The sequence below is a fragment of the Oryctolagus cuniculus genome, chromosome 13 (genome assembly GCF_051225735.1).
Source record: "Oryctolagus cuniculus isolate XC-2025 breed Fujian yellow rabbit chromosome 13, ASM5122573v1, whole genome shotgun sequence".
Taxonomy (NCBI): domain Eukaryota; kingdom Metazoa; phylum Chordata; class Mammalia; order Lagomorpha; family Leporidae; genus Oryctolagus; species Oryctolagus cuniculus.
Genome location: NC_142879.1, coordinates 39,918,982 through 39,934,848, shown reverse-complemented (window position 1 = coordinate 39,934,848; position 15,867 = coordinate 39,918,982). Strand labels below are relative to the sequence as shown.

At 43.8% G+C, this 15,867-nt stretch overlaps 1 protein-coding gene across 11 annotated transcripts in view; it reads right to left on the bottom strand.

The window, feature by feature from the left end:
- Positions 1 to 15,867, bottom strand: part of ENAH (ENAH actin regulator) — a 173,366-nt gene that overhangs the window by 76,700 nt on the left and 80,799 nt on the right. For all 11 annotated transcript variants that reach the window (XM_070055420.2, XM_070055422.2, XM_070055412.2 and 8 more), the window contains exon 2: positions 11,568 to 11,733. In XM_070055420.2, the coding sequence (XP_069911521.1) occupies positions 11,568 to 11,733 (166 nt within the window). The remainder of the gene's footprint in view (positions 1 to 11,567; positions 11,734 to 15,867) is intronic.

Genomic DNA, 15,867 nt, shown 5'->3' with positions numbered 1-15,867 from the left:
TGCACTGGCTGTTGCAGCCATTTGTGGAGTGAGCCAATGGATGGAAGATCTCTCTCTCTTTCCCTGCCTCTGCCTCTCTATAACTTTGCCTTTCAAATAAGTAAATCTTTTAAATACAAACAAAAAACCTCTAGCCTATTAATTTAAAAATTTGTTAATTCTAACTGTTCCCAAGTTCTACTATTCCTCGTAATTTACATTCAGGTTTTTCCCCTAAATACACAGCCATGTCATCTGCAACTGACAGCTTTATTTCTTCCACCTGAATTCTTGTACATTGTATATCTTCTTTTATTTTTTACCTTTGTACACTGGCAAAGAATTACAATCCAATGTTGAAGAAGAGGTGCTATCAGGTATCCAAGTATCCATGACATTTACCCGATCTTCGAGAGAAAGCTTTCTGGATTTCACCAGGAAATAAATACTACCTTTCTTTTTATTTATTTATTTATTTATTTATTTATTTTTTTTTTTTTTGACAGGCAGAGTGGATAGTGAGAGAGAGAGACAGAGAGAAAGGTCTTCCTTTGCCGTTGGTTCACCCTCCAATGGCCGCCGCGGCCGGCGCACCGCGCTGATCCAATGGCAGGAGCCAGGTGCTTTTCCTGGTCTCCCATGGGGTGCAGGGCCCAAGCACCTGGGCCATCCTCCACTGCACTCCCGGGCCACAGCAGAGGGCTGGCCTGGAAGAGGGGCAACAGGGACAGAATCCGGCGCCCCGACCGGGACTAGAACCCGGTGCGCCGGCACCGCTAGGCGGAGGATTAGCCTAGTGAGCCACTGCGCCGGCCAACTACCTTTCATTTTAGTATGTCTATAGCTACCTTTTATCTGACAGGGAAAGCAGCTTCTTGTTCCCCAACAGCTAAGGGTTTTCATCATGACTGCACTTTATCAGGTGCCTTTCAGCATCTTGAGATGACTGTTTTTTCTCTTTATATATGGGGAATTACTCTAACAGACTTTCTACTATTAAACCAACCGTACATTTCTAGGATATAGAATCCTAGTCCCTGTGTATGAGCAATATCAAGAATCCATGCATTTCTTAAAAATTAAAACAAAACTTTTAAAGTTTAAAATTGTTTTTAAAAAATCCATGCATCTTTTTCTCATAATATGTACTTTACATGAACCATTTGAATATCTTCATATACATGGATTTCAGTTTTTTTGCATCAAAATTAATTTACTTTTTTTAAACTTTTATTTGAAACTCAGAGTTACACAGAGAGAGAAGCGGGAGGGAGGGGGAGAGGGAGAGGGAGAGGGAGAGGGAGAGGGAGAGGGAGAGGGAGAGGGAGAGGGAGAGGGAGAGGGAGAGGGAGAGGGAGAAAGTCTTCCATCTGCTGGTTTACTCCCCAGATGGCTGCAATGGCCAGGGGTGCACCGATCCAAAGCCAGGAGCCAGGAGCTTCTTCCTGGTCTCCCATGCGGATGCAGGGGCCCAAGGACTTGGGCCATCCTCTACTGCTTTCCCAGGCTATAGCAGAGAGCTGGATCGGAAGTGGACCAGCGCCCGTATAAAATGCCAGCATTGCAGGCGGTGGTATCTACCCGCAACGCCACAGCACCGGCCCCCAAAATTAATTTACTTTTAAATTCTACGTCCATAATTTTTTTTTTTTTTTTTTTTTTTTTTTTGGACAGGCAGAGTTGAGAGAGAGAGAGAGAGAGAAAGGTCTTCCTTTTCCGTTGGTTCACCCCCCAAATGGCCGCTACGGCCGGAGCTATGCCGATCCGAAGCCAGGAGCCAGGTACTTCCTCCTGGTCTCCTATGTGGGTGCAGGGCCCAAGGACCTGGGCCATCGTCCACTACCTTCCTGGGCCACAGCTGAGAGCTGGACTGGAAGAAGAGCAAACGGGACAGAATCCGGTGCCCCGACCGGACTAGAACCCAGGGTGCCTGCGCCACAGGCAGAGGATTAGTCAAGTGAGCCACGGTGCCGGCCTTATCCATAAATTTTTAAGTAAATGTCATATTTTCAATTTTTATACATTCTTAGATTTTTGCTATTACTCTAGGAATTCTTCATATATTTTCATAAGCGAGATCAAGCCACAACTTCCTTTCTAGTGTATTTGTGTCAGTTTCTGATATAAAAGTAATGCCGAACTTAAAATGAATTGGAAATTGATCATCTTTTTGTATTCTCTGGGAAGAACTATGTAATTTGGTATTATTTCTTCATTAAAAGTTGGTTCAAAAACAAACCGCATCAGTAGAGTCACCTGTCCTAAGGATTTTCTCCTGAAAATACCCACTTCAGTTACTTTAATGACTAAAAACCTGTAGTGATGTCCCTGCCTTCTTAATAATGGTTATCAATGTCTTTTTTTCTTTAGCAGTCCCTCTTAGGAGCAAACAACCCTTAGTGTGTTTGCTTTCTACAGCATTAATTTCTACTCTTACCTTTCTTATTAATCCTCCTATTTTACTTGGCTTTAATGTCTTGAGATGAATGCTCAGGCTGAGAAGTCATAAATACTTTTTTCTAATATAAAAATGTTCTGTCACTCAATTTCACATTGAGAACAGTTTTATCTGCATTGTACTAATGTTGGTAATGTACTATGCTTATCATCTTTCAGCTCAACAAATTTTTCTAATTCCATTGTGATTTTTGTCTTTGACCTATGGGCTATTCACAAAGGTTTTTTTGTTTTTGTTTTTGATAGGCAGAGTTAGAGAGAGAGAGATATAGAGAGAAAGGTCTTCCTTCTGTTGGTTCACCCATCAAATGGCCGCCATGGCTGGCGCGCTGCACCGATCTGAAGCCAGGAGCCAGGAGCTCCCAAGCTCCCAAGCACTTGGGCCATTCTCCACTGTCTTCCTGGGCCACAGCAGAGAGCTGGACTGAAAGAGGAGCAACAGGGACAGAATCCGGCACCCCAACCGAGACTAGAACCCAGGGTGCCAGCGCCTCAGGAGGAGGATTAGCCTAGTGAGCCGCAGTGCTGGCTAATTCACAAAGGTAATTCTTAACTTTTAAACCTATGGGTTTGTCTAGCTAGCTTTTTCCATATTAATTCTGTTGTAGCCAGAAAACAAACTTTGATTTAAATCCTTTAAAGCCTCCTGATACTTGCTTTATGATGAAGCATATGTTCAGTTTTGAAATACTTGACATATTTCTTTTTTAAAAAGTATTTATTTATTTGAAAGGGCAGAATTAGAGAGAGATGGGAGAGACAGACAAGTCCTCCACCCTCTGGTTCACTTCCCAGATGGCTGCGACAGCTGGCAATGGGCCAGGCCAAAGGCAGGAGCATGGCACTCTATCTGGGTCTCCCACATGGTTAGTAACAGCCCAAGCATTTGGGCCACCTTCCACTGCTTTCTCAGGCCATTAGCAGTGAAGGACCTGGGACTGGAACTGATATTCACATAGGATACTGTTGTCACAGGCAGCGGCTTAACCCACTGTGCCACAATGCCAGCTAGTAGATATGCAATTCTAAGTGGTCCATTTATTTTCTCCCAGTATTTTGAAATACACTGCCTTCTAACTTTGGTTGGTTCTACTGAGTTCTACTAACCGTTGCCTCTTTTTTTTTTTTTTTTTTTTTTGAAAGGCAGAGTTACAGAGAGGCAGAGGCAGAGCAGACAGAGGTCTTCCATTCACTGGTTCACTCCCCAGATGGCTGCAACAGCCAGAGCTGTGCCGATCTGCAGCCAGGAGCTTCTGCCGGGTCTCAAAACAGGTACAGGGACCCAACACTTGGGCCATCTTTCACTGCTTTCCCAGACCAAAGCAGAGAGCTGGATCGGGAGCAGAGCAGCTGGGACTCAAACTGGCGCTCACATGGGATGCCAGCACTGCAGGCACAGCACCAGCCCCAAATGTTGCTTCTTTAACATTCTCTTTTTTCCACAGATTGTTTTTAAGAGTTTCACTTCTATTAAGCTTATAGTGACTTAATAAGGTGGATTTATGTATGGTTTTGTTTACCCTATTTAATCCTTTATGTCACTTCTAAGTTGATGTTGTTAACATCAGTTTAAAAAGTTTTAATGATCATTTCTTCAGTTACTGCTTCTATCCCATTCTCTCCTCTCTTTCTGGTACTGCAATTATTCCTGTATTATAGTTTTTCACTGTATTCCTCATGTTTCTTATTTTAGTATATGTGCTGCCGAAGCGAGCACCCTCATGTTTCTTAAATGCCCCTCTGTTTCTTTCTCTGGTATCTCAGCTCCAGTCTGACCTATTTCCATTCACTAATTCTTTTCAACTGTTTCTAATTTCTGTAAAACCCATCTATCACTGAGTTGTTAACTGTAGTCATTTCAGATAATTCCACTCACTGGATTCTCCAGTTGGTCTGTTCTATTATTGTTCTTTTTGTCTCCTTGTATGCTTGGTTATTCTGATTGAGTACCAGACATTGTGTATGGACAACTGTATGGAAATTGAGATTTAAAATGCAATTTTTCCAGAGACATTTACATTTGCTTCTGGCAAGTAGTTCACAAAACTAACAAATTCAAATGGCCTGAATGTACATAGTGACTACAACAATAAGAGGCTGTGATTCAGTGTCTGTGAAACCCAGTCCAATTCTGAATCAAAATTCCTTCTGGCATTAGATTCCTGGGTCCCCTACAGGAGTTACCTACTATTATTTTCCCCTTCACTGCCAACCCCTAAATTCTGATTTCTGTTTTATGAGTCCCACAAATATCCCAAATGTTCTCCTCAGTTTCTCAGGCCCCCTCTTTAAAACTTACACATGCCTCCAAGTAAATAAGAGGCCCAAAGCTGGGATCACTTCTCTCGCTTCCCAACTGTGGGCCAATAATTCTTCACTGCCATATAAACTCCCCAAATAGATTTTATTTTTTCCTTCTCACTATTCTGTCCAATTGTTTTAGTGCTCAGAGAGGGGCTCTATCTAGATTACTTCATTCACCAATACCCCAACTTAATATTTAAAATATGGTAACCTTTTAAAGCCATGTTATATAAAATAAACCAGACACAAAAGAACAAATATTTTATGATTCCATTTATATGAAACACCTGTAATAGTAAAGTTCATAGAGACAGAAAATAGAATAGTGGCCACCAGGGCTGAGAGGAGGGAAAAAGAGAGGTTATGGCTTAAAAGGTACAGAGTTTCACTCTGAGGTGACGAAAAGGTTTTGGAAATGAATGACAGTGACAGTTGCATAACATTATGAATGTACTTAATGCCTCAGAACTGTACATTTAAAACTAGTTAAAATGGCAAGTTTGATGATATATATCTTTTGCCATAACAAGAAAATATGACCCTTTATGATGTGGTTTTTATAAATATTGGGGTGGGGTTACAAATCCTTACCTACTAGAAATGCACAGCAACTGGAACTGACCATTATTGGATTATTATAAAACTTATCTTAAGGTAAATCAAAATGTTTTTACATTTACTTTTACAACTGCTCATTAACAGAATATAGACAAAGTTGAGGAAAATAATACTAGAATCCAAAATATATAGGGCCCAACGCTATGGCATGGTGGGTGAGGCCACCACTTGCAGCACCGGCATCCCCTATGGGCACCAGTTTGGGTCCTGGCTGCTCCACTTCTGATCCTGCTCCCTGCAAATGCTCATGGGAGGGCAGTGGAAGATGGCCCAGGGCTTTGGGCCCCTACACCCACAGTGGACATTTGGGGAGAGAACCAGCAGATGGAAGACTGACTCTCTCTTCTCTCTCTCTCTCTCTAGCTCTTTCAAATAAAATAATCTTTTATATATACATATATATGTATAAATGGTTGAATCACTTTTTCCAATATACAAAACTTTTAAATTTGAATCAACTCTTTCAAGAATAGACAATATTGTAAATCATTACGAGTTTTAATAATCAGGAAACTATTTTCACTTAATAATATCTACTTTGGGCCATTCACTAAGTGTGTTGTCAGGTGTGGACTTCATCATATGCTAAATTCTGTGCCTCCAATTATCCTGATTCTAGATGGGTTGTGATGTTCCATCTCACAAGCCTGTCCATTTTTAGACTGACAATACCAGTGTAAACCGTGCAGTGAAAACCCACTTTTCCTTGTGACTCAGCTCAATATTATCTTGCCTACAAAGTCATCCATTACCATTTGCCATATCTTCTCAACTAATGATTTTTTTCAAGCCTCACTGTACTATGATTTACATTCACAACTGAAACATTTAAGAGTACTTCTTTGCTTTTATGTTTAACATTCATATTTCTTACTGTATCTTTCTTTCAAAATCAAGAACTTTATTCTCTATACAAAACCTAAGCAAAAAAAAAAAAAAAAAAAAAAGCCAGCACCGCAGCTCACTAGGCTAATCCTCCGCCTGAGGCACTGGCACATGGGGTTCTAGTCCCAGTTGGGGCGCTGGATTCTGTCCCTGTTGCTCCTCTTCCAGTCCAGCTCTCTACTGTGGCCCAGGAAGGCAGCAGAGGATGGCCCAAGTGCTTGGCCCCTGCACCCGCATGGGAGACCAGGAGGAAGCTCCTGGCTCCTGGCTCCTGGCTTCGGATCAGCGCAGTGCGCCGGCTGTAGCAGCTATTTGGGGGGGTGAACCAACGGAAGGAAGACCTTTCTGTCTGTCTATAACTCTAAAAAAAACCCTAAGCATAGTGCCTAGAATATAATAAGCACTTAATAAATGGTAAACAGGGATATGTTAGGTATATAACTTGTACATACTCAATTTTACAAATTGATGATGGATGAATTTTTAACATAGCCCTTACCACAGAAGGTTTAAATGTTTACGGTAAACTGTAATGATGTGTTTCCACGTAGAACTAATTGGTACCATTAAGAAATATAACAATGTACCCTGGAATGAGATGAAACCAATTATCTATTTCTTATTCTTAGGAATACTGTCTTTTGTTTAAGTAGTTTCTTCAAAAAGTTTATTTTCTGGGGACAGCAGGTTAAACCACCACCTGGAAGCCAGCATGGCATAGTGGAGTACTGGTTGGAGTCCCTGCTACTCCACACTTATGGTCCAGTTCCTGCTACTGCACCTGGGAGGCAGCAGATGATATCCCAAATACTTGGGTTCCTGGCACCCACGTGGGAGAATCAGATGGAGTTCCGGGCTCCTGGCTTTGGCCCAGCCTAGTCTCAACTGATTTGGAGAGGAAACTAGCTGAAGAAGCTATCTCTCTCCCTCTTTCTATCACTCTTGCCTTCCAAATAAATAAACAGATCTTTAAAAAATTAAACTTTGGGGATAGATCATTAACTATTGATTTATTTTATGATTGTAGGTCTGTTGTTTTTCTACTTTTCTATCAGTCTTAGAACACTAGTTTTTGTTCCCCCCCCCCCCCAATAAAATGGCCCATTCTCTGGCATAAAATTTTTCATAATATTTGGTTATTTTGTATTTCCTTTTTGTAATTAGTTATATTCTTTTCTCTCTCTCTCTCTCTTTTTTTTTTTTTTTTTTTTTTTTGGACAGGCAGAGTTAGACAGAGAGAGGGAGAAAGACAGAGAGAAAGGTCTTCCTTTTCTGTTGATTCACCCCCAGATGGTTCCCACGGCCAGCGGGCTGCACCGATCTGAAGCCAGGAGCCAGGTGCTTCCTCCTGGTCTCCCATGCGGGTGCAGGGCCCAAGGACCTGGGCCATCGTCCACTGCCTTCCCGGTCCACAGCAGGGAGCTGGACTGGAAGAGGAGCAACCGGAAGAGAATCCAGTGCCATAGCCGGGACTAGAACCCAGCATGCTGGTGCCACAGGTGAAGGATTAGCCTAGTGAGCCGTGGCGCCAGCCTCTCATTCTTAATATTGCTTATTTTTAATTTTTTTTATTCTGCCTGCTTGATTTGATTCAGTTTTTTGTATTAATGATTTCCATTTATTTTTAGTATTTTCTTCTGCTTTCTCTGGGTTAAGTTCATTACTTTTCATTTTTCTTCTACTATTTGCAGTTAAGACTTACCCATCTAAGGATAGGGTAGATGCTCCACAGGTTTCTTTTTTCTTTTTATTAAAGATTTACTTACTTATTTGAAAGACAGAACTGGGGTGTGTGTGTGTGTGTGTGCGTGGTTAGGAGGGGGAACAGGAGAGAAAAATTCCATTCACTGGTTCACTCCCCAGATGGCCACCACAGTCAGGTCTGGGCCAGTGAAGCCAGGAACTCACACAGGTCTCCCATGGAGGTTGAAGGGGTTCAAGTACTTCAGCATCTTCTGATGCTTTCCTAGGCACGGTCAGCAGAGATCAGAAGTGGAGGAGTTAGCTGTTCACATCCCAGATGCTCTACTTCCAATCCAGCTCCCTGCTAATGGCCTGAAAAAGCAGCAGCAGCAGCAGCAGCAGCAGCAGCAGCAGCAGGGATATGAACCAGTACTCTGATATGGGATGCCAGTGTCACAAGCTGCCGCACAACACCAGCCTCTGCTCACCATTTCCACAGAATATCTTAAACTCAAGTCCAAGTATTTTCTTTCTAAATGTTTTCTAACCTTCATAATGATTTCATCTTAATGCTACAAATTATTTTGAAGGGCGATTTTAAATTTCCAAACCTCTATTTGTCAAAATCTCAGAGTCAGGAGCTGGTGCTGTGGTATAGCGGGTAAAGCTGCTGCCCCCAGTGCCAGCATCCCATATGAGCGCCAGTTTGGGTTCCAGCTGCTCCACTTCTGATCCAGCTCTCTGTTATATCCTGGGAAAGCAGTATTAGATGGCCCAAGTGCTTGGACCCTTGTACCCGCATGGGAGACTTGGAAGAAGCTCCTGGCTCCTTGCTTCAGACTGGCACAGCTCTGGCCATTGTGGCCATCTGGGGAGTGAACCAGAGGATGGAAGACCTCTCTCTCTCTCTCTGCCTCTCCTTGTCTCTCTGTGTAGCTCTGACTTTCAAATAAATAAAAAAATCTTAAAAAAAAAAATATCTAAGAGTCAGAGGAAAGGTAAATTCTCCTCTGAATAAAAATGTTAAGTGTTTCATATGGTAATGTCCTGGCTTAAACAAATTTCTTCTAAGTACCTTTAAATAGTCATTGACCCTTTGTCAACATAATTTAGGATTATTCATTATTCATCAGTACTTTCAAATGACTAATTCACCAATTTTACCAAATTTGGGATGTTGCATTAAGAACATTCAAAAATTTCTAAAAAGTTCTGTGTTGTTTTCATTGTTTTCTCTACAACAGAATCCTACGGAGCACTGGCTTTGTCTCTTGTCTAACGCACCACAGACAAAGTGGAAGACAGCACAGAGCACCACCTGGTCTCCCAACGGCACAGAAGGGCTGCTCACATAGAGACACTGGAGACCAAAGGAAGGCTGAGCAACACAGCAGCAAACACACACAGAGCAACAAAGGGAGGAGGCTAGGGGCAGAAAAAAGAGTTCGAGGGTGGAGGGCGGAGACAAAGAAGACAGAAAGGGGCAGTTTGTACTAAATGAGTAAATTTGCTGAATTACCTTCTGCAGCCTGATTCACAGCTGTGAAGGATTCCTTCCAGAGTAGCACTTTATTGGTTTTTGCCAGGTGCTTCTACAGTTTTACCAGCCTATAACTGGTGTTTGTTAATTTCTTGTCTGAAGCTATATATGTGAAGTTGGATTTTTTCCGCTTCTCAGGAAAGAATCTAAACCAACTCAGATAGAAACAAACTTATTTTGCACCCCTGTCCCAACAGGAAGATTTATCTTAGTCTTTTTTTTTTTTTTTTTTTTTTTTAAAGATTTATTTACTTGAAAGTCAGAGTTAGAGAGTGAGCGAGCTTCCATTTGCTGGTTCACTCTCCAGGTGCTTGCAATGGCTAGAGCTGGGCCAGTCTGAAGCCAGGAGCCAGAAGCTTACTGCAGGTCTCTCATCTGGATGCAGGGGCCCAAGCACTTGGGCCCTCTTCAGTTGCCTTCCCAGGCACATTAGCAGGGAGCTGGATGGGAAGTGGTGTAGCTAGGATGCGAACTGGCACTCATGTGGGATGTGGCACTGCATGCAGTGGCTTAACCTGCTACAGCACAGCACCAAGCCCCTGTTAGTCCGCTTTTTATGAGGTGCAGCCTTTCTAAGATTCCCAATGGTTTTCAGAGGTATCAAACGTCCATGGTCCCAAATAGGCAAGTACGACAAACCTAAGTCCTTAGCTATTGCCAGTGTATCATTTTCATCCCAAAACCCAGGACTACTGCAGCATCAGTTGACAAATACATCAACACATTTCCTAGTAGAAACCTGGGGTTACATCTTCTTTCAGTAAAAGTTCATCTGGGATGAAGAAGAAATTTTGTTACCTTTTTACTGAGTGCATCCATCCCAGGATGAGTTTAGCATCAGTTGATGATGCCAATTGGCATCTTGGGAAAATATTTTTTCCAAAATATTTTGTAAATCTACATTTATAAAGTTCTTGCTGCTTTTATCAGACACTTAATGCCACTAAGAGTCTATCTACCTTTTCCTCTACTACTCCTGATCCAATAGATCACGTAATCAGATAATGCAGAGCAGGAATTAACAAACTCAGTTGTCGACCTAGACATAAATTGCAAAAGCCTACCAGTTCTACCCACCTTAATACCTACCATTTTTCTACCATATAGGATTTTAAAATATTTTCTAGAACTATTTAATACTTTCAACTCCTTCCTTTCAAAAATATAATCAGTTACTTATGTAGTATTTCATTTTTGACTGTCCTAAATTTTCTTTAGGGCTCCAAAACTAGCTAGGTCAGAAGATCTATAATAGGAAAATTTGCATTAATAATTTTATACAATCAGTTCTAACTCTTCATGCAAAAGGTAGAAACAGCAAGGAGAAAAGACTGTTCCATTTCAGAGACCTCTCTGATTGCTGATTGGAGTTCTTTTTCTTTTTCTTTTTCTTTTTTTTAAGATTTATTTTATTTATTTGAAAGACAGAGTTACAAAGAGGCAGAGGCAGCTAGAGTCTTCCATCCGATGGTTCACTCCCCAGATGGCCACAACGTCCAGAGCTGCACCAATCTGAAGCCAGGAGCCAGGAGCTTCTTCCAGGTCTCCCACGTGGATGCAGGGGCCCAAGGACTGAGGCCATCTTCTACTGCTTTCCCAGGCCACAGCAGAGAGCTGGATAGGAAGTGGAGCAGCTGGGACACAATCCAGCACCCATATGGGATGCCAGCACTGCAGGCAGAAGCTTTACCTGCTATGCCACAGTGCCAGCCCCTTTTGACTGGAGTTTTAAAGCACTGCTTGGGGCCAGCACCATGGCTCACTTGGTTAATCCTCTGCCTGCGGTGCTGGCATCCCGTGTGGATGCCAGGTTCTATTCCCGGTTGCTATTCTTCCAGTCCTGCTCACACAGGTGCTTGGGCCCCTGCACCTGCATGGGAGACAGGGGTGCGGAGGGGTGTTGTGGGCACCTGTCTCCTAGCTTTGGATTGGCACGCTGCCGGCTGTGGTGGCCATTTGGGGAGTGAAGACCTTTCTTTCTGTCACTCTATCTGTCAAACAAAACAAAACAAAAAAAGTTTTGTAAAGCACTGATTTATTTTACTGAATATATCATGTCCTTCCGAAATACTAGATTTTAAGAATTTTAATAGACCCTTACCTGATGGTCCTGAATCTTCCTGCCCACCACTCTGAATGTGTTGTTGCCCGTATGGTGATAGATGTGAACTCTGCTAAACCCAGTCGAGCCACCAGCTGGCACCCACTTCTTATTGGCATCATCATAAACCATCACAGCAGCTCTTGCCTGACAGATACTCTGTTCACTGTAAAAAAAAAAAAAAAAAGCAAACTTAAAATATCTGAAATACACTAAGTATTCTACCATATAACTCTATGAGCCAGGGTCAGTCAACAGTTAGTGCTGTTTGTGGGTGCTGGAGATAACAGTGAATAAGGCAGAGGCTTCTACCTTTATGTACCAGTTTAATGGAGAAGACCAAATTGTGTGTGTGTGTGTGTGTATACACCACCAAAATCAGAGAGTTCAATATACCCCAAAGTTTCCCTCTATCCTTGTTCTCCTCACATATATATTGCTGTATAGTGTGTGGGTGGGTTGCTGGAGACATCCCAAACACTGAAACACATGGAAACTGCATACCTCTGAATGCCGCTTAATTAATTCCATACCCACAGTTTCTGAATTTGCAGACTCAACCACGTTCAGATGGCAAATATATAGGGAGTCAAAATGGCATCTGTACAGGCCAGACAGGACTGCACTGCCCCCTGGGGTTAGGGACAAATGAGCCTCAATCCACCCATTCCTTTTCACGGTGTCTGAGAATATCCTCAATAGAGACAGGCTGTGGTACAATAAAAAATGTCTAGTTTTTGTCTCAGCCTCCTGGTACAAAGCTGCTAAAAACCTTGGAATCTCCTGAGAGACAAGAGTGTCCCTGGTGTGCTAATGAGATGACTCTTGGCTGAGGCGCTCCCAGACAGCTTCAGGAAGGTGTCTGGTAACCAGAAATATTAAAGCACAATTAGAGCTAGAATTCAGTTCCACCCTCTTCTCCCTAGCAACCCCCCTCTTCCCACCTCTGGGGAGGGGAGAAGGGCCGTAGATAGAGTTCCTTCACCAAAGGCCAATGATATTATCAATCACGCCTGCCTAATAAAGCCAAAAACCCTACACAATGGTGCTGAGAGGAGTGGCCTGCGGAAAGGACACAAAGGCTCTGCAACCCCCTCTCCCTGCAGCTCCTGAGAAATAGTGAAGGGTCTGCTTCAACAAAGATTGGCCTTTGGGGCCCACACTGTGGCACTGCAGGTTAAGCCATTGCGTGGGACACCACTAACACACCAAATGAGTCTTGGCTGCTCTACTTCTGATCCAGAAGCTTGATAATGCATCTGAGAAGGCAGCAGAAGATGGCCCAAGTGCTGGGGCTCCTGCCACCCATGCAGGAGACCAAGAAGGAGTTCAGGGCTCCTAGCTTTAGCTTGATCCAGGCTTTGGCTGTTATGGCCATTTGGGAGTGAATCAGCAGATGGAAGATCTTTGTCTCTCCCTCTCTAACTCTACGTTTCAACTAACTAAATAATTTTTTTTTTTTTTTGACAGGCAGAGTGGACAGTGAGAAAGAGACAGACAGAGAGAAAGGTCTTCCTTTTTGCCGTTGGTTCACCCTCCAATGGCCGCTGTGGCCGGCGCGCTGTGGCCTGCGCATCGCGCTGATCCGAAGCCAGGAGCCAGGTGCTTCTTCTGGTCTCCCATGGGGTGCAGGGCCCAAGCACCTGGGCCATCCTCCACTGCACTCCCTGGCCACAGCAGAGAGCTGGCTTGGAAGAGGGGCAACTGGGACAGAATCCGGCGCCCCAACCAGGACTAGAACCCGGTGTGCTGGCGCCGCAAGGCGGAGGATTAGCCTAGTGAGCCGCGGCGCCGGCTTAAATAAATCTTTAAAAACAAAGAAGTACAACTGTCCTCAGCCACAACAGAAAGTCTTACCACACACACATTATGTATATACAAGAGAGCAATGCATCTTTATGCCACCATCCCATCTGCATTAGCACAAACCTCAAAATGCATACTGAGTCAAGATTCTGAGTCAGTGAAGGAACTCCAGAAAAATATGAATTAGTTAATTACTGAGCTAAAAGTTTTGCAAAGATCAGGCTCTAAATTAGTTATAAGCAAAAACTTCATGATCTAATAACAACTTTATGATCTAATACAAGTGTACATACAAAGGTACTACAGAAAGTTTGAGGGAAATGCATGCTGTAAGAAAGCTGCACAGGGGGGAGCGCTGTGGTGTAGTGGGTAAAGCTGCCGCCTGCAGTGCCAGCATCCCATATGGGCACTCGTTCAACTCCTGGCTGCTCTACTTCCTATCTAGCTCTCTGCTATGGCCTGGAAAAGCAGAAGAAGATGGCCCAAGTGCTTGGGCCCTTGCACCAGCATGGGAGGCCTGGATGAAGCTCCTGGATCCTGGCTTCAGATTGGCCCAGCTCTAGATGTTGTAGCCATTTGATGAGTAAACCAGCAGATGGAAGACTCTCTCTCTCCCTCTCTCTCTGCCTCTCAAATAAATAAATAAAGCTTAAAATAAAGAACTATACAGGGATTTAAACAAAAAACATTTTGCGTCAAAATAAACTTTTTTTTTTTTTGACAGGCAGAGTGGACAGTGAGAGAGAGAGAAAGAAAGGTCTTCCTTTACCACTGGATCACCCTCCAATGGCCGCTGTGGCCCGTGCGCCGCGGTCGGCACACCGCGCTGATCCGAAGGCAGGAGCCAGGTGCTTCTCCTGGTCTCCCATGCAGGTGCAGGGCCCAAGGACTTGGGCCATCCTCCACTGCACTCCTGGGCCACAGCAGAGAGCTGGCCTGGAAGAGGAGCAACCGGGACAGAATCCGGCCCCCCCGACCGGGACTAGAATCCGGTATGCCGGCACCGCAGGAGCCTATTGAGCTGCAGCGCCGGCCTAAACTTATCTTCTAATTCTATTTTCCCATAAGCTTTCCTTTTTTTCCCCAAAAGATTTATTTACTTATCTGAAAGGCAAAGGGGCCAGCACTGTGGTGTAGCAGGTTAAGTCACTACCTGCAGCGTTGGCTTCCCACATGGGCAGCAGTTCGAGTCTCAACTGCTCCACTACCAAGCCAACTCCCTGCTAATGTACCTGGGAAAGCAGTGGAAGATGGCCCAAGCGTTTGGGCCCCTGCACCCATGTGAGAGACGAGGAAGAAGCTCCTGGTTCCTGGCTTTGGACTGGCCCTGCTTTGCCCGTTGCAGCCATCTGGGGAGTGAACCAGCAGATGGAAGTTCTCTCTCTTTTTTTAAATAAAAAAGTAATAGATCTTGGGGGCCAGCACTGTGGCACAGTGAGTAAAGCTGCTGCCTGCAGTGCTGGCATCCCATGTGGGTACTAGTTCAAGTCCCGGCTGTTCCACTTCAGATCCAGCTCTCTGCTATGGCCTAGGACAGCAGAAGATGGCCCACCAAGTCCTTGGACCCTTCACCCATGTGGGAGATTCCAACAAACCTCCTAGGTCCTGGCCTCAGATCAGTCCAGCTCCGCCTGTAGCTGGGAGAGTAAACAAGCAGGTGGAAGATGTCACCCCCTCTCTCCATCCCCTCTCCATAACTCTGTCTTTCAAATAAATAAATAAATCTTTAAAAAAAAAAACCAGATCTTAAAAAAAAAAAGAAAGAAAGTAAAGAAAGGCAGCGTTAGAGAGAGAAGGAGAGACAGAAAGATTTTCCATTTATCTGCCTATTCACTCCTCCAGTGTTCCCAACAGCCAGAGCTGGCACAGGCCAAAGCCAGGAGCTTCTTCCGGGTCTCCCAAATTGGTAGCAGGGACTCAAGCACTTGGGTTATCTTTCGCTGCTTTCCGAGATCATTAGCAGGGAGCTGGATTCAAAGAGGAGCAGCCAGGATGTGAATCAACACCCACATGAGATGCCATTGTCACAAGCAGCAGCTTAACCCACTACACTAGCTCTTCCCATTAGCTTTCTGAAGACCCTCACATATGGCTGATTATCTTTCATCTTCCTGATGATATGTTTGGTATTTTAAAATGAAATTTGGCATCAGAAGGCTACAGTTGGTTTTATTTTATTTTTTTTTAAGTTGGGGCAGGTATTTAGCCTAGCAGTGACGATACCTGCAATCCCACATCAGAGTATTTAGGTGTGAGTCCAAGTTCTGGCCCTTGACTCCAGCTTCCTATCAATTCATACCCTGGGAGGCATGGATAGCAGCTCCCTGTCTTTCCAATTAAAAGGGGGAAAAAAAAAGTTTAAAAGCCACTCTCACACTACAACTTTGATGCATTGTCAGATAAATTCATTTCTGAATTGTCAGATTTTCTGAGCAGGTATGTATAATGGTAAAGAATGCATGCCAAGTTCTAGTCTCATACGTACAGTGACTAA